The sequence below is a fragment of the Schistocerca americana genome, chromosome 1 (assembly GCF_021461395.2).
Source record: "Schistocerca americana isolate TAMUIC-IGC-003095 chromosome 1, iqSchAmer2.1, whole genome shotgun sequence".
NCBI classification, from domain to species: domain Eukaryota; kingdom Metazoa; phylum Arthropoda; class Insecta; order Orthoptera; family Acrididae; genus Schistocerca; species Schistocerca americana.
The window spans coordinates 1034858183-1034878084 of record NC_060119.1 but is presented as its reverse complement, the minus strand read 5'-3'; the positions used below and the strand labels follow the sequence as shown (position 1 = coordinate 1034878084).

The 19902-nt window shown below is 37.0% G+C and overlaps 1 protein-coding gene across 2 annotated transcripts in view; it reads left to right on the top strand.

Annotated features, from left to right (window-relative positions):
* The first annotated feature begins 32 nt into the window (after positions 1 to 32).
* Positions 33 to 19902, top strand: part of LOC124616745 (GATOR complex protein MIOS) — a 224283-nt gene continuing 204413 nt past the window's right edge. Inside the window, exon 1 of one of the 2 annotated variants that reach the window (XM_047145126.1) lies at positions 33 to 179. Coding sequence is in view for 1 of the 2 variants with exons in the window: in XM_047145117.1 (XP_047001073.1) it covers positions 966 to 975 (10 nt within the window). In the remaining variant the exon portion in view is untranslated. Of the gene's footprint in view, positions 180 to 864; positions 976 to 19902 lie in introns of those variants that run through there. The other variant, XM_047145117.1, reaches the window with a different exon arrangement.

Genomic DNA, 19902 nt, shown 5'->3' with positions numbered 1-19902 from the left:
GAACATGGTGGCTATGTACTTGTAAACAAAAATACGTAGTGACAGCGTGCGTGGGTGCGAAACAAAAATATTGTGAAACACTCAATGAAGTCACGAAGACGTCGGCATATCTGTGTGAAACACATGGCAACACTTCCGAAATTAACCAGAAGAATTTACCGAAATTTAAAAAAGTGAAGGTAAGCACTGAATAACTAACGAATAGTAAGTTTGTTGAAATTGTTTTTCATTATTAAATTATTGACAGTCATGCTAAAACTGGCAGAGTTGACTGGTATTTGTGCACAAATAAACATTAATAATGCATATTTGCGCAGGATTACATGTTCTGTCGTTGGCTTATGATTGTAATGGCTTGCATTAAATGAAATCATTTCCCGGTTCTGGCTGTAACTGATAAAAGCGTAAAGTAACGTCATTGAAATAATTTAGAAGGCCGCGAACCCTCATTACAAGATCTTTTGAAGATAATATAGTTTTAATTTTAAATTAGAAAGATTTTAAGTGCAGTCATCTCTGAATGGTTGACCAAGAATGAAAATACCAACGCTGTTGATCATCTTAACCACCACAAACGTTGTTATACACACTGACAGAAGTGGTTTTGTACTGAAAGTAATGTTGAGCCTATCGATAGAACATGTCTAATTTGACACAAACCGCTCATTAAAATGAAATATGCGTGAAGTACATTCCTTACAACATTTAGTTATTTTCGTGACATCACATTTGTTGGTTGCACCAGCTTTCAATTAGACTCTTACCTTCCTATCTAATCTAGGTCTTGGCCCAGGATACAGACTTGACTGTCAACACGGCCTACATTTAAAAACCGTAATAAATAAGCAAACATTATTTTTCTTTTTGCACTGTAGTAGATTATTTACAACAAACTACACGGGAAAATAAAATATACTGTGAAGCAGTAGTCAGAATGCCCGTCTCCTCAAACAAATGCCAACAAGATGATTGTGGGTGAGCAACACATATTATTCTTACAGCACATTTTAGGCAATTACTCCGTATGATATTACTGAATGAGAATATGTCAGCTTACTGATTTGTATCTCCCCAAGCTTTTCAATGATTCTAAGTGCAAAGGTGGTTGAACTTAGTTGTTTTAGGAGTTCCAAAATGGGCTTTTTCCAATTTAAGTTCTAATCAATAAGGACACCTAAGAATTTTGAAGTTTCCACCTAATTTGTTTTGTCCTCACCCTGTGTTACATGTATTGTTGGTGTAGTATCTGTAGTTCTCCAACTAAATTGTTAATGTTCCCCAGATCTGATGCAGGGAGATAGTATGTCCTTCCTGTTGGTGTCATTGGATCCACTCTTGTGATAATGTCACTTTTTCTGATGACAGAAGTGTCTGTTTTGACAGGAAACACAAGTGAAAGAGATGGTCCATTTTGATGCAAGAAGTTGACCTTTACTTCATCTGTTTCTTCACATGTTTGTAAGACATATGCAACCCACCCAATGACTGCCATAAATACAGGCAACAAATCCATTTATATTTGTTAACAGCATTTCATTCACCATAGCAATCACTGACTCTTCTCTACTCACTAAAGAAGCAGAATATGTCTTTGTCTTTACTAAACCTTTGTTAACAGGTATTACACTATGAAGTTTATAGGTATCTGGAATCGTTCTTGTATTTTTTAAATGTTGTTTCAGCTTGGCCGTATATGGAAACTGATGTATAATGGAAGACACATGAAGGAATATTTTCCTTGCACCACTCAAACAACTGTCATGATGTCAAAATATGATTTTCATAAGATCACTTGAGTCTGGCAAGTCTTGGTAATCTCTTTACAGTCCCTGCTACCCCATCACAAGGTCCTTTACCATGCACTGTAGCAAAAAATGTCATTCTGCTGTAACATCAAAATCTTCTTGATGGTGGGACAGATTCATAAAATTCTTTCTGTTTTTGTATTGGGCAGCACATCCATCTGAAAAGTAATAAATGTGCCTTGGATTTGAAAACTGACATCTTAAGAAATTGATGAAATTTTTCTGGAAAGAATAAACACACACTGTATCATGCTGAAGGCAGTCAGATATTTCCACGTATGATACATGTCGTATTTCATTAGTGCTTGAGTCTCTGTAGTAAGCTACAAATGGGTGAATTGTAGCCTGTGAATTATTCCACTGGAATCCTTGTACCTCATCCTGAATGGTGAAGGAGTAATTTTCTGCAAAGTCACAAGGAACAAGAAACTCATTTATTGTGAGACCTTCTTTGGTGATTTTACAGAAATGTGACTGCTACTGGGAGATAAATGAGTGCGGTAGGAGCTGTTGTAACCTTGATGTTAACACCTCAATGAAATCATCTGTTGACTTTCTTATAGCCCTCTTGAACTACCCTGCCTGTAGCTAACCAACACTTACATGCAATTTCGTCAGTGCAATTCTTACCAAACAGACCATACAGATAATCAGTTAGGCTTGCCACACCTGGACAATAGGGACATGAACTTAAGAAACATGCTGGTAGTGCAGGATTACATGTAACAAATGCTACACAGTGCTTGTATGGTGGTAATGTGTATTCTTCACTCTTCGTTAGTGCTTTAAGTTTACAACCTTCAATCATTAACTTGAAATTCTGGTGCAAGACACACACAAACAGCATGGGTTCCACTGGCATTGGCAAAAACACAGTGCTTTGGCCACAAGTCACAAAATTTGGAGTCCAATATTTATAGCTAGGTATTTATCTTTGAAATGTGCTTACAGTTCCTCAAGGTTGTGCAACACTAGCTGCTTTTGTTTATGTACTGTAATTCCATTTTCTTTCACATACACAAAGTCTTTTCTTCCTGACATCATATGGCTCACGTCATGATCACGGTAAAAATCACACATACACTGAACAGTTTTCTCACATAATGTCTTACCTGTCTTTGGATTTGGTGTCACTAGTATACCATGTTCTGCTACTAACTGTTTTGCTCTCTGTACCATGTAACCTGAAGCAGAAAATTCTTTCATAGTTTTCCTTATACTCCAACTCTTTGAAAGTACAGTTAGAATTTGCATTTTGTCGTACATGCGATCTGATTTGTGAAACTTATCTTTCTGCTTGGTGATAATTTCACTTTCTCCATTTTCACTCTCTTCTTTTTTCGGTTGTGCCACATAAGTATGCTCCAAAACAGATGCTATGTTTTTCAGTTTTTGCTTTGGGTACTTTTTCTCACTCTGAAGCCTCTTTTTCTTCACAGGAGATTCACATAAATGTTGTTGTTGTTGTTGTTGTTGTCTTCAGTCCTGAGACTGGTTTGATGCAGCTCTCCTTGCTACTCTATCCTGTGCAAGCTTCTTCATCTCCCAGTACTTACTGCAACCTACATCCTTCTGAATATGCCTAGTGTATTCATCTCTTGGTCTCCCTCTATGATTTTTACCCTCCACGCTGCCCTCCAATGCTAAATTTGTGATCCTTTGATCCTCAGAACATGTCCTACCAACCAATCCATACCAACCGGTCCATTCTTCTTGTCAAGTTGTGCCACAAACTGCTCTTCTCCCCAATTCTATTCAATACCTCCTCATTATTTATATGATCTACCCATCTAATCTTCAGCATTCTTCTGTAGCACCACATTTCGAAAGCTTCTATTCTCTTCTTGTGTAAAGTATTTTTCGTCCATGTTTCACTTCCATTCATGGCTACACTCCATACAAATACTTTCTGAAACGACTTCCTGACACTTAAATCTATACTCGATGTTAACAAATTTCTCTTCTTCAGAAACGATTTCCTTGCCATTGCCAGTCTACATTTTATATCCTCTCTACTTCGACCATCATCAGTTATTTTGCTCCCCAAATAGCAAAACTCCTTTACTACTTTAAGTGTCTCATTTCCTAATCTAATTCCCTCAGCATCACCCGACTTCATTCGACTACATTCCATTATCCTCGTTTTGTTTTTGTTGATGTTCATCTTATACCCTCCTTTCAAGACACTGTCCATTCCATTCAACTGCTCTTCCAAGTCCTTTGCTGTCTCTGACAGAATTACAATGTCATCGGCAAACCTCAAAGTTTTTATTTCTTCTCCATGGATTTTAATACCTATTCCGAATTTTTCTTTTGTTTCCTTCACTGCTTGCTCAATATACAGATTGAATAACATCGGGGACAGGCTACAACCCTGTCTTACTCCCTTCCCAACCACTGCTTCCCTTTCATGCCCCTCGACTCTTATAACTGCCATCTGGTTTCTGTACAAATTGTAAATAGCCTTTTACTCCCTGTATTTTACCCCTACCACCTTTAGAATTTGAAAGAGAGTATTCTAGCCGACATTGTCAAAAGCTTTCTCCAAGTCTACAAATGCTAGAAATGTAGGTTTGCCTTTCCTTGATCTATTTTCTAAGATAAGTCGTATGGTCAGTATTGCCTCACGTGTTCCAACATTTCTGCGGAATCCAAACTGATCTTCACCGAGGTCGGCTTCTACCAGTTTTTTTTCATTCGACTGTAAAGAATTCGCGTTAGTATTTTGCAGCTGTAACTTATTAAACTGATAGTTCGGTAATTTTCACATCTGTCAACACCTGCTTTCTTTGGGATTGGAATTATTATATTCTTCTTGAAGTCTGAGGGTATTTCGCCTGTCTCATACATCTTGCTCACCAGATGGTAGAGTTTTGTCAGGACTGGCTCTCCCAAGGCCGTCAGTAGTTCCAATGGAATGTTGTCTACTCCCGGGGCCTTGTTTCGACTCAGGTCTTTCAGTGCTCTGTCAAACTCTTCACGCAGTATCGTATCTCCCATTTCATCTTCATCTACATCCTCTTCCATTTCCATAATATTGTCCTCAAGTACATCGCCCTTGTATAGACCCTCTATATACTCCTTCCACCTGTCTGCTTTCCCTTCTTTGCTTAGAAATGGGTTTCCATCTGAGCTCTTGATACTCATACAAGTGGTTCTCTTTTCTCCAAAGGTCTCTTTAATTTTCCTGTAGGCAGGATCTATCTTACCCCTAGTGAGATAAGCCTCTACATCCTTACATTTGTCTTCTAGCCATCCCTTCTTAGCCATTTTGCACTTCCTGTCGATCTCATTTTTGAGACGTTTGTATTCCTTTTTGCCTGCTTCATTTACTGCATTTTTATATTTTCTCCTTTCATCAATTAAATTCAGTATTTCTTCTGTTACCCAAGGACTTCTACTAGCCCTCGTCTTTTTACCTACTTGATCCTCTGCTGCCTTCACTACTTCATCCCTCAAAGCTACTCATTCTTCTTCTACTGTATTTGTTCCCCCCATTCCTGTCAATTGTTCCCTTATGCTCTCCCTGAAACTCTGTACAACCTCTGGTTTAGTCAGTTTATTCAGGTCCCATCTCCTTAAATTCCCACCTTTTTGCAGTTTCTTCAGTTTTAATCTACAGTTCATAACCAATAGATTGTGGTCAGAGTCTACATCTGCCCCTGGAAATGTCTTACAATTTAAAACCTGGTTCCTAAATCTCTGTCTTACCATTATATAATCTATCTGATACCTTCTAGTATCTCCAGGAATCTTCCATGTATACAACTTCACATAAATACTGAAGGCTAATATTTAAAGCATTGAGTATCAGATCTTATGCTACTTCATCTTCACTTAAAACTTCTCTGGAAGTACCTGGACAACTGAGGCAGCATCTGCAATGATTGTTGGGTTTTTTGATTTTATTTTCCTACATTTACTGCAAATTTTTCCACCTAACAATACATTATGATATTTGTTTATCATCCACTCCTGAACATTCCTTAAATTCTTCTGTACTTTGCATGACCTTTTTTCCTAAACAGATTGCAACAACACAATTTTGACATGAAATCCATTCCGTACTAAATATTATTTTACGACACATTTACATTGCACTTTGTTAAACAAGTCACACCCATAAAACATGAAAAAAATTTAACAGGCTAATGTTGATTGGTTGAAATAAAAGTGTCCCCTCATTGGCTCTTCGCAGCTAGAAATACCAAAGAACTGGTGTGAATAAAAGTAACTGCTATTGGCTGGTGTTATAGAAAAAGCTGGATACATAGCTGCGTACTGCATGTTGATGGTGTACTTAAGTTGACAAAATGATTTTTTGTGCATGATGCCTTTGGTTTGCCATCCTGATATTTACCATATCTATAATAACATACTGGAGCAATTAAATGTATTTTTTTTTTTCAAAAAAATTGAATGTGGGAAAGTCAAAGGTCAAGGTCAGTGACCTATAGTATGAAAATTCTCAGAAACCTGCCATGTGGCATATCAATGTAAATGTATAATTGTTAGCTTTCCAATGGTACCATTTTCATTGCTGTAACTGAATTAGATCAAGAATTATAGTCATTTATGTTGTGACATACACATGTAAATTTAGTACAAATTCCAAATTTTCCAGACCTGTAACTTCCTTCACAGTTGTAATACACATCTGCAAATTGGTATTTTTCCATCTCTTATCTGGGTCATTGAATGCACTAAATTTGAAAGAAATCCAATTGGGTCAGGTTGAGAGGTGTGTTGAATTGATATGGAATGGCCCATATGTGAAGAACGATGGTGGAGGTGAGATTGAGCCTTGGGGAACCCCATATGTGCTTTGTCTACAGTCAGAATTGTCTCTCCAAACTGTGATAATTGAATTACTAAATACAGCTTATGCATTCTTATGGTTAAATATAACATTATCCATTGATTGGCCACACCATCAGTCTTATAAAACTTCAATATATCTAGCAGAACACTGGGATTCACAGAGTCAGGTGCCTTCGATAGGTTACAGAAAATACCAACCGCTGCTATTTTATTCTTTAATGCTCATAAAATCTGGTGAGTGAACATGTAAGTAAATAAAACAAATTATGTGCACTTTGGGAACATAAGCCAAAATTAATGTTTATATTTTGCTTCGTACACTGCCAGATGAGATAAAAAAGTTAGAAGATAAATACAGCTTCAAGGCAATGAATGTTTTTTCCAGTGTGTTTACACATGTAACAAAGAACATTTGTCTGAATAAAATGTTTACAGAATCATTGCTGTGCGTGTTTCATTTGTTGCTTATGAATAAGGGTCTATGAATTTACGAGAACAAAAGTATTTACATACAATGTTGACCTTTAAAGTTGCAACACCTTGACGACACCATACAACAGATGTCAAATTGACATGAAGTCTCTACATGCTTGGATATGCAGATGCTTGACATTTCAGTACAATCACACAAAGAAGGTAGAGGTGAAGTCATTTACATTCTACATCTACATCTGTACTCTGCAAAGCACCGCAAAGTGCATGTCAGAGGTTTCATCCCATTGTACCAATTATTAGGTTTTCTTCCATTCCATTCATGTATGAAGTGCGGGAAGAATGATTGTTTGAATGCGTCTCTGCATACTGTAGTTATTCTAATCTTATCCTCCCAATCCGTATGGGAATGATACAGAGGGGTTTGTCACACATTCTTAGAGTCATCATTTAAAGCCAGTTCTTGAAACTTTTTTAGTAGACTTTATTGGCATAGGTCATGTCTATTATTTACAAGTCGGCCAGCTCAGTTTCTTCAGTGTCTCTGTGATGAATTCCCAAGAATCAAACAAACCTGTGACCATTTGTGCTGCCCTTCTCTGTATACGTTCGATATCCCCTGTTACCCTATTTGGTATGGGTCCCACATGCTTGAGCAGTGTTCTGGAAGCAGTTGCATGAGTGATTTGTAAGCAATCTCCTTTGTAGACTGATTGCGCTTCACCAGTGTCCTACCAATAAACCAAAGTCTGGCACCTGCTCTACCCATGACAGAGCCTATGCGATCATTCTATTTCATATCCCTACAAAGTATTACAGCCAGGTATTTGTATGAGTTAGTTGATTCCAACAGTGGCTTATTGATATTATAATCATAGGATTCTATATTTTTTGTTTTGTGAAGAGCACAATTTTACATTCTTGAACATTTAAAGTAAAGGCACCACTTTGAAATCTTATGAAGATCTGACTCAGTATTTATGCAGCCTATTTTAGGCAGTACGTTATTATAGATGAAGTTTTCCTTTGTAAGGGAACAGTTTAGTATGGAGTTAAGCAATTGAGTTTTTGCTTTGATATCCTCAGTTTCAGTTCCTGTCTCAACGATAAAAAGCGTGAGGTTACTGTTAATATTGTCTGCAAGGTCATTATTATTATTATTATTATTATTATTATTATAATTATTCCTGTATGGGCCCAATAGGACCATGTGAGGTCCAATCCATTAATGTCACTTTTGATGGTTGACCTTCCCCCTTGTGTACAAATTTGTACATTGTCTTTCTTTCATCAGACCATGGTGTTCCAGTCTGTTTTCAGATTTCCCTCTGACCAACTTTCCAATCAAATACCTTTTGTCTGAATGTTTTTCTATCTGTAACATCTACGTGAGTTATACTGGCTTCTTTAAGATCCTCCTTAATCACAGTGTTCAGTTTAATTGGCTCAGTTTTGACCTTACTTCTGTTTTTGAAGAATTCTACTATTTGTTTTGTCAGACTAGTGGGTGCCTTTGTTTTAATGTGCCATAAAATTTAAGTCTTCATTTTCTCATGTCTCCATATGTGTCTGTGTATTCTTCTATTTCCTTATTATTCTAAGCCTAAAAGTTTGTGCATCAGTAATTTTGGGTCAAATATTTCCGTAATAATCTTTCTTTCTGTCTTTTGAATTTCTTCAGTATCCCTCTTTCTATTTAAAATTAAACTTTCTGCTGCATAAAGGTATCCATGTTTGAGTACAGTGCTGTAATGCCTAAGTTTACTGAATTTTGAAAGTGATTTTTTTATAATAAGTATTAATTGTGTTAATCTGAATGCAGTTGCCATTTTTTGAGAGCAATCTTCTTTTGTAGCTTTTTTAAGACAGTTTTGTTGTATGACTTCCCCCAACTTTTTCCCCAACTTCTTTAAGAATTTCAGTTTGTTTTTGAGCTGTGGTCATATCTTTAGTTAAAATAGCCAGCTCATCTGTAAAGGCAAGGCAATCTACTCCAATATTATTTTTATCCAACTTGGTTGATTGATCTATATTTTGACTTTACTTTTGCCCTCGCCATTCTGTAATCAAGTTAAACAATAATGTCTAGCACTTGTCGTTATATCATGAATTTATCTTTAGAGCTATTGTTGGTTAATGTTTCCTGAATCGGTGTTAGAGTTTTATTATCTAGATCTTGTTCCTTTAAAATTTGGAAATGAGATTCACGATCAACTGAGTTGTAGGCCTTTTTAAAAGCCACAGGTATACATACAGTATTGTAACCAGAAATCCTTTGGTGCCTAAGGATTAGTTTTAAATTACAAATTTGTTCCGGACACGATCTATTTGGTCTAAGGCCTTCTTGGTATTCCCCAATTTTAGGTTCTAACTGTTCTTGGGCTTGATCAAGTAAACATTGCAAGAGAATTTTGTGTGTGACTGGGAGAAGAGAGATTCCTCGGTAATTATTAACATCAGTTCTGTCCCATTTTTTATGCAGTGGATGAGTTAGGGCAGTTTTCCAGTCCTTGGGTATTTTCTCAGTCTGCCAGATATGTCCTATTAGTTGAGTGATCTCTTTTATAGTGTTAGGGCCAGCTGATAGTAGTAGTTCTGCAATTATACCGTCTTCTTCGGATGCTTTATTGTTTTTAAGCCTCTTAATTTGTTTAATTATTTTGATTTCATCAGATTGTTCAATGTTAAGGTTGGTGTTATTAGTTTGCTGTGGTAGGAATTTATTTGCTGGTTCTGGGCAGTTTAATAGTTTTTCAAAATAATTAGCAATAACCTTACAATTTTCCTAGTTGTTAAGAGCCAAACTGCTGTTTTCATTTGTGAAACAAAGACTTTGAGGTTGGTAGCCAGTTAGTTTTGTTTTGAATGTTTAGTTTCTTGTATTGTTCTTTTGGAAGTCTTTTTCGATTTCTAAATGTTGGGCATTTTCGTAGTTTCTTTTAGTCTATTGGGTTAATTTAGAGGTTTATTTTCTTACAGTTAGAAAGGTGTTTTACTTATTTTCAATTTTTTTTACTGTTTGAATTTTTTAATGCCTCTTGCCTAGACTTAAATGCTGTTTCACAGTCCGCGTCCCACCATGAGTGTTTTTGTTTGTTACGAAGCGGAATTAAATTTTTTGCTGTTTTGATGAACTTTTCTTTTAGGCTTTGCCAATTGTTGGATTGGTTTTTGTCAAGTTTGCTCGTTCGAGTTGGGATTATTTTAGCAGTGTCAAATTTTGGGATAACATTTTTTTTATTTTCAAGAGTTTTTGAGGTTGAAGCTTTACTTTTATTCACATTAAATGATGATCAGAATTGGTATTAGCCCCTTTTCTACCTTGAACATTTAAAATTTCTGTATAGTTAGGGTATGAAATTGCTACATTATCAGTTTGAAATGCCCCAGGTTTCTTTTTGAAATGTGTTGACATGATTGTAAGATTAAAATTTTTGCACATTTCAACAAGTCTTTTTCGATTTTGATTTTCCATTTATGCGCAGGAAATCCACCCACCATTTTCTTATATTTTTCCTCTTTTCCTAATTGAGCATTAAAATCGCCCATTAAAATTTTAAAATGGTTTGGGGGAATTTTTGAGATGATGCTTTCTAACATTTCCCAAGCGTCCCCAACTTCTTCAGGTTTTTTACGGTTATCCTCATTGGCTGGCATATGGGCATTAATTAAAGTGTATACTTTATATGCACATTTTAGTCTATTAATTTGGGTTTTACCTCAGTTATTGAATTTAAAATATTTTTGGAGCCTGCAAGAGCAACTCCCAGATGTGGGGTATTAGTAAGTATTCCTTTATCAGTTTTACTTTTAAAAAGTTGATAATTACCAAAATCAATTGTGTTATTGTCTGGTCATTTGTGTTTTGTGTAGTGCCAAAATTTGAATCTTCTGTTCTTTTAATGTGTCTCCAAATTTATGAAGTTTACTTGCTTGCAAAAGTGTTTGTTTGTTAAGTGTTGCAAAAAATGTATTTGTTTTGGTTTTAAGTCGGCTAGAGGACTCCAACTTCCTCTGTTGAATCATAGTGCATTTTAACCTGGCTGCCCCAGAACTTGTAGGACCAGTTACGCCAATAATGCTGGTGGTGGGTTGACTCCATGGGGTAATATTGTGATTATAAAAATGCTCCATGATGATTGTACCTGGAATCAGGAGTGTTAAGAATGGAAGGGTTAGTTCCAGAATATAAATTTCAGCCACACTACTAGTGAACAGACACTGACCACTTTCCTGCTTGCTACAAGACAGAAGTAAAGTGGATTTGGTTCAGAACTGTTTATTCTGTATTCGCAGCTGCCCACCATATCTGATGGAACGCTCACTATCCGCCACCTGTGACCTGTCCAGTACCCTAGACAAGGTTGGCTTCTTAGACTTTTGGTTACAAAGACTTGAAACCTGGTCATTAATATGTAACATGAACAGCCAGGATCCCAATGCACTTCCCTGGGGCACACCTGAAGTTATTTCTACATCTGACGATGACTCTGCACCCAAGATAATGTGCTGTGTCCTACCTACCAGAGAGTCTTCAATCCAGTCACAAATTTCACTTGATAATCCATATGCTCGTACTTTTGAGAGTAAGTGTATGTGTGGTACTGAATCAAATGATTTTCAGAAACCACCTGAATGCCGTGATCTTAGTATGTCATGTAAGATAAGTGCGAATAGGGTTTTACGTGTTTGTTGTTTGCGGAATCCATCCTGGATGGCATGGAGGAGGTCATTCTGTTTCAGATACCTCATTATGTTTGAGTTTAGAATATTTTCTAAGATTCTACAGCAAATGAATTTCAGTGATATTGGATGATAGTTTTGTGGATCACTCCTACTACCCTTCTTGTAGGTGGGTGTGACTAGTGGTTTTTTCCAAGAACTGGGCATGATTTTTTGTTCAAGGGTTCTATGATAGATTATAGTTAGAAGAGGGGCTATCTCATCTGCAAATTCTGCGCATAATCTGGTAGGGATTCCCTTGGGTCCTGGGGCTTTGTTCAATTTTAACAATTTCAGGTCTTTCTCAACACCACTGACACTAATATTTATTGCTCATCTCTTCAGTAGTATGAGCATCAAATTAAGGCAATTCACCTGGGTTTTCTCTTGTAAAAGAACATTTGAAAATGGAGCTAAGCATTTGAGCTTTTGGTTTGCTACCCTCAGTTTCTGTTTTATTCACTAAGGACTGGGACTAACTTTGTTGTCACCAACAGCCTTGGTCATCAGTCTACTGACTGGTTTGATGCGGCCCGCCACGAATTCCTTTCCTGTGCTAACCTGTTCATCTCAGAGTAGCACTTGCAACCTACGTCCTCAATTATTTGCTTGATGTATTCCAATCTCTGTCTTCCTCTACAGTTTTTGTCCTCTACAGCGCCCTCTAGTACCGTGGAAGTCATTCCCTCATGTCTTAGCAGATGTCCTATCATCCTGTCCCTTCTCCTTATCAGTGTTTTCCACATATTCCTTTCCTCTCTGATTCTGCGTAGAACCTCCTCATTCCTTACCTTATCAGTCCACCTAATTTTCAACATTCGTCTATAGCACCACATCTCAAATGCTTCGATTCTCTTCTGTTCCGGTTTTCCCACAGTCCATGTTTCACTACCATACAATGCTGTACTCCAGATGTACATCCTCAGAAATTTCTTCCTCAAATTAAGGCCGGTATTTGATATTAGTAGACTTCTCTTGGCCAGAAATGCCTTTTGCGAGCACTTCGTTCGTGATCATCCACTCTTATTATTCCCTCTTGGTTGTTGTACATATTGTATATGACCCGTCTATCCCAATAGCGTACCCCTACTTTTTTCAGAATCTCGAACAGCTTGCACCATTTTATATTCTCGAACACTTTTTCCAGGTCGACAAATCCTATGAAAGTGTCTTGATTTTTCTGTAGCCTTGCATCCATTATTAGCCGTAATGTCGTCACCTAGCGCATTCCCAATTTTCTTTTCCATTCTTCTGTATATTATTCTTGTAAGCAGCTTCGATGCATGAGCTGTTAAGCTGATTGTGCGATAATTCTCGCACTTGTCAGCTCTTGCCGTCTTCGGAATTGTGTGGATGATGCTTTTCCGAAAGTCAGATGGTATATCGCCAGACTCATATATTCTACACACCGATGTGAATAGTCATTTTGTTGCCACTCCCCCCCCCCCCCTCCCAATGATTTTAGAAATTCTGATGGAATGTTATCTATCCCTTCTGCCTTATTTGACCGTAAGTCCTCCAAAGTTCTTTTAAATTCCGATTCTAATACTGGATCCCCTATCTCTTCTAAATCGACTCCTGTTTCTTCTTCTATCACATCAGACAAATTTCAGACTCATAGAGGCTTTCAATGTATTCTTTCCACCTATCTGCTCTCTCCTATGCATTCAACAGTGGAATTCCCGTTGCACTCTTAATGTTACCACCGTTGCTTTTAATGTCACCAAAGGTTGTTTTGCTTTCCTATATGCTGAGTCTGTCCTTCCGACAATCATATCTTTTTCGATGTCTTCACATTTTTCCTGCAGCCATTTTGTCTTAGCTTCCCTGCACTTCCTATTTATTTCATTCCTCAGCGACTTGTATTTCTGTATTCCTGATTTTCCCAGAACATGTTTGTACTTCCTCCTTTCATGAATCAGCTGAAGTATTTCTTCTGTTACCCATGGTTTCTTCGCAGCTACCTTCTTTGTACCTATGTTTTCCTTCCCAACTTCTGTGATGGCCCTTTTTAGAGATGTCCATTCCTCTTCAACTGTACTGCCTACTGCGCTATTCCTTATTGCTGTATCTATAGCGTTGAGAACTTCAAACATATCTCGTCATTTCTTAGTACTTCCGTATCCCACTTCTTTGCGTATTGATTTTTCCTGACTAATGTCTTGAACTTCAGCCTATTCTTCATCACTACTATATTGTGATCTGAGTCTATATGTGCTCCTGGGTACGCCTTACAATCCAGTATCTGATTTCGGAATCTCTGTCTGACCATGATGTAATCTAATTGAAATCTTCCCGTATCTCCCGGCCTTTTCCAAGTATACCTCCTCCTCTTGTGATTTTTGAACAGGGTATTCGCTATTACTAGCTGAAACTTGTTACAGAACTCAATTAGTCTTTCTCCTCTTTCATTCCTAGTCCCAAGCCCATATTCTCCTGTAACCTTTTCTTCTACTCCTTTCCCTACAACTGCATTCCAGTCGCCCATGACTATTAGAGTTTTGTCCCCCTTTACATACTGGATTACCCTTTCAATATCCTCATACACTTTCTCTATCTGTTCATCTTCAGTTTGCGACGTCGGCATGTATACCTGAACTATCGTTGTCGGTGTTGGTCTGCTGTCGATTCTGATTAGAACAACCCGGTCACTGAACTGTTCACTGTAACACACCCTCTGCCCTACCTTCCTATTCATAACGAATCCTACACCTGTTATACCATTTTCTGCTGCTGTTTATATTACCCGATACTCATCTGACCAGAAATTCTTGTCTTCCTTCCACTTCACTTCACTGACCCCTACTATATCTAGATTGAGCCTTTGCATTTCCCTTTTCAGATTTTCTAGTTTCCCTACCACGTTCAAGCTTCTGACATTCCACGCCCTGACTCGTAGAACGTTATCCTTTCGTAGATTATTCAATCTTTTTCTCATGGTAACCTCCCCCTTGGCAGCCTTTACATGTGACCAGAATTTCTTTCGGTTTTGTGAAACATAATTTGAATGTGTTCTGCTATGATAGTCACTGGAGGCTTCACACGTTGCTCTCTTGACAGCCACACACATTTCATTCAGCATCTCTGTCTGTAGCCCTATGCTTTGTCTTACATCTATCTACATCTACATCTACATGAATACTCTGCAAATCACATTTAAGTGCCTGGCAGAGGGTTCATCGAACCACCTTCACAATTCTCTATTATTCCAATCTTGTATAGCACGCTGAAAGAATGAACACCTATGAGCTCTGATTTCCCTTATTTTATTGTGGTGATCGCTCTGCCCTATGTAGGTCGGTGTCAACAAAATATTTTTGCATTCGGAGGAGAAAGTTGGTGATTGGAATTTCGTGAGAAGATTCCGTCGCAATGAAAAACACCTTTCTTTTAATGATTTCCAGCCCAAATTCCGTATCATTTCTGTGACTCTCTCTCCCATATTTCGCGATAATACAAAACATGCTGCCTTTCTTTGACCTTTTTCGATGTACTCCTTCAGTCCTACCTGGTAAGGATCCCACACCGCGCAGCAGTATTCTACAGGAGGACGGATAAACATAGTGTAGGCAGTCTCCTTAGAAGGTCTGTTACATTTTCTAAGTGTCCTGCCAATAAAACACAGCCTTTGGTTAGCCTTCCCCACAACATTTTCTATGTGTACTTTCCAAATTAAGTTGTTCGTAATTGTAATACCTAGATATTTAGTTGAATTTACGGCTTTTAGATTAGACTGATTTATCGTGTAACCGAACTTTAATGAGTTCCTTTTACTACTCAGGTGGATGACACCAAACTTTTCATTATTTAGGGTCAACTGCCACTTTTTTCACCATTCAGATATTTTTTGTAAATCGTTTTGCAGTTTGTTTTGATCTTCTGATGATTTTATTGGTCGATAAACGACAGCGTCCTCAGTAAACAACCGAAGACGGCTGCTCAGATTGTCTCCCAAATCATTTATGTAGATAAGGAACAGCAAAGGACCTATAACACTACCTTGGGGAATGCCTGAAATCACTTCTGTTTTACTCAATGACTTTCCGTCAATTACTACGAACTGTGACCTCTCTGACAGGAAATCGCAAATCCAGTCACGTAACTGAGACGATATTCCATAAGCACGCAATTTTACTATGAGCCGCTTGTGTGGTACAGTGTCAAATGCCTTCTAGAAATCCAGGAATACAGAATCTATCTGAAATCTCTTGTCAATAGCACTCAGCACTTCATGTGAATAAAGAACTACTTGTGTTTCATAAACCCATGTTGACTGTGTGTCAATAGACAGTTTCCTTTGAGGTAATTCATAATGTTTGAACACAATATATGTTCTAAAATCCTGCTGCATATCGATGTTAACGATATGGGCCTATAATTTGAATATTGGTGAGACCTGTGCAACTTTCCAGTCTTTGAGTATGGATCTTTTGTTGAGCGAACGCTTGTATATGATTGTTAAGTATGGAGCTAATGCATCAGCATACTCTGAAAGGAACCTAATTGGTATACAGTCTGGACCAGAAGACTTTCTTTTATTAAGTGATTTGAGTTGCTTCTACGTTATTCAACTTGGCGGCTATTCTTGATTCAAATTCTGGAATATTTACTGCGTCTTCTTTTGTGAAGGCATTTCGGAAAGCTGTGTTTAGTAAATCTGCTTTGGGAGCACTGTCTTCGATAGTATCTCCTTTGTCATCGTGCAGAGAAGGCATTGATCGTTTCTTGCCGCTAACATACTTCACATACGACTAGAATCTCTTTGGATTTGCTGCCAGGTTTCGAGACAAAATTTTGTTGTGGAAACTGTTATAGGCGTATCTCATTGAACTCCGCACTAAGTTTTGAGCTTCTGTAAAGGACCGCCGATCTTGGGGATTTTGCATCTGTTTAAATTTGGCATCTGTTACACAGTAATCAATGTTTGTTTAGAAGTTTATTTACAGTGACTGTATAGGGTCCCTCCCATTATGAACTGTTCAATTGGGTACATATTTATCCTCCATTGCATGATCAACCGATCTTTAAAACTTGAGCCATAGTTCCTCTAAATTGTTATGTTATGTTATGTGGTTTATTCATCTCATTACATACAATTTTCAAATCATTAGATTTGATGTACAGGAGACATGTCAAGGTTTACAAAAGAAACTTTTTTCACTTTTTTTAAGAGAAATACAAAAGTTTACATTATATTTTACATTTCTAAGTTACAGCTGCACATGTACATAAAATAATAAATGTATTACAATCCCTGTGTTCAGATTGTGAAGCTGTCCTCAATGAATTCATCGAGAGAATAATAACACTTTTCCACCAGGAGAGTAAAGAGCAATCTTTTCGGTGAACCAATCTCCATTTTAAATATATTACTGCCTTTTATTTTATTGAAAATTTTTAACCCCATATACTCTGGCGTTTGGGCATAAAGTTTTAAACGATGTGTTGGAAGTTTGAAGTTATCTCTGTGGCGAGTGCTGTAATTGTGGTCAAAATGGAAATTGTCTAGTGTATGTTGATTTCTATATAGGAACACCACCATCTCATATATGTAAAGTGAGGGGATAGATAGTACTTTTAAATTTTTTAACAGTGGTCGACAGGATTCTCGTTTTTTTGCAACACACATGTTTCTAATTACTTTCTTTTGTAATACTAGGAGCCTAGTGACATTTGCTGAATTTCCCCAGAAGATTATGCCATAAGGAATAACTGACTCAAAGTAGCAGTGATAAACTATCTTTCTGGTATCTATGTTTGTGGCACCTAACAAAATACACATTACAAATGCTAAGTTGTTCAGTTTATTTGCTAAGTAATCTATGTGTACCTTCCAATTTAAATTTTTGTCAAGATTTAGGCCTAAGAACTTCACGTGGTTTGCTTCTGTGATATCCTGATCATTGCAAGTTATCTTTATTTCACTCCTTTCTACTGATTTAGCTTCAAATTGCATCATTTTGGTTTTAGTTACATTTAGTTTTAGTCCATTTTGATAGAACCAAGATTCCAGTTTTTCTAAAGTATTTTTGGCTTTTTCTGGAATATTTTCAGATACCTCATTTTCAATTAGAACTGATGTATCACAGCAAATAAGACTGAATGAACATCAATAGCAAGTGGTAGGTCATTTACGTAAAAAAGAAACAGATAGGGACCCAATATCGAACCTTGTGGGACTCCTTGGGGAACTGTTTTCCAGTTTGATGAATAATTGGTTCCATTTGAAGTTAAAATTACTCTTTGTTTCCTACCTGACAGGTAAGAGCTAAACCATTTTAAAGCAGTGTCTCTGATTCCATACATCTGTAATTTGTGGAAGAGTAATGCATGGTTCACTGAATCAAAAGCTTTAGTCAGATCACAGAATATACCTGTGACCTTTCTACCTTTATCTAACGTGGAGCATATTTTTTGGATAAATTCATTTATAGCATTTGCAGTGCTTTTTCCCTGTTGGAATCCGAACTGGTTTTTAAAAATTATATCATTTACAGTAAGAAAGTTATTAATTTGTTTTGCTGCAATCTTTTCAAACACTTTAGAGAAGACCGGCAAGAGAGAGATAGGGCGGTAATTCCCCATATCTTCTGTCGATCCTTTCTTGAATAGAGGTTTGATCTCACCATATTTCAATACCTCTGGAAAGCATCCCTGTTCATAAGATTGATTTATAATAGTTGACAGTGGTTGGGAAATAATATCGTACACATACTTGATTACAGATGTTGTTATTTCATCCCACCCATGTGAGGTTTTGTTTTTTAGAGACAATATTTCCTTTTCCACATCCCTTTGGGTTATTTTTTCAAATTGTTTAAAAGATGTGTTTTGGCTGTTTTCCAAATTTGTGATGCCCTGATAGAATGTCATATCCACATCCGATCTTACTACGTTTAGGAAGAATTCATTGAAACAACTTGACATCTGAACAGGGTTTACTATAATTTCATTTTCGTGTCTAATTTTCAAAATCTCATGAATTTTTACTTTGGCTCCTAGTTCAGACTGAACAATTGACCACACTGCTTTTGTCTTATTTCTGTGTTCTCGTATGAATTTATTATTTGCCATTTTTTTAGCTGCCGCTACAACTTTCCTAAATACAGCTTTATACTGTTTGACATAAATAACAAAATCTGGATTTCTGTTTGATTTTAACTCATTGTGGAGCTCTCTCTTTCTGGCACTAGAGATCTTTATTCCTGTTGTAATCCATTTGAGTTTACCATTAACCTTTTGCTTATATCTATGAGGAAATGATTCATTAAATACCTCTAAGAAACAATTTAAGAATTTGTCATAGTTTATCGAGCTTGAACTATTGTAGTCTACAGGCCAGCTTATTATACTTAATTTACTGTGGAATAAATCCATTTTACTTTTACTGAGATCCCTTTTTATACACTCTTCTGGAGGCTTTAGGTTATTTGCTTTTGGGAGCTCAATAAACAGAGCTGAGTGATCTGAAATACCCAAGTCTAAGCAGTATTCTCCTGCCGTATGCCGAAAGGTTCTATTGTACTATGATAATCATTGTTTACACACCCATGTCATCATCACTGATAACAGTTTTGATGTGGACATTCTCGAAGAGGTCAAATCTACTTGTTGCCGTTGGATCCAATATATTTCCATCATCAGTAGGGTTCTGAACTAACTGTTGTAGGTAGTTTTCACAGAATGCATTTAATAATGTTTCACAGGATGTCTTATCGCTCCAACCAGTAACAAAACTGTAATTTTCCCAATTGATTTTTGGATGATTGATGTCCCCACCAATGACTACAGTACAATTAGGGGACTTATGTACAAGTGAACTGAGGTTTTCGCTAAAGTTTTAGACTTGTTAGTTAAGTATTTACATGTTCCATGGATTATTGTGCACAGTAAAGTGTAATGATGTGGAATGAGTCATTTTACATTCACACCACAAATTAATTTGTACCTGTGGATATGTTCTGAACAGTTCTAAGTTTTATTACGGGGGTGGTTTGAAAAGTTCTTGGAACAGAATAGAAAAAAAAGTACATACATCACTAAAACTTTTTTTATTTTCCAATGTAGTCTCCTTGTGGATTAATGCACTTGGTCCAACGATGTTCCAATGCCTTGATCCCAC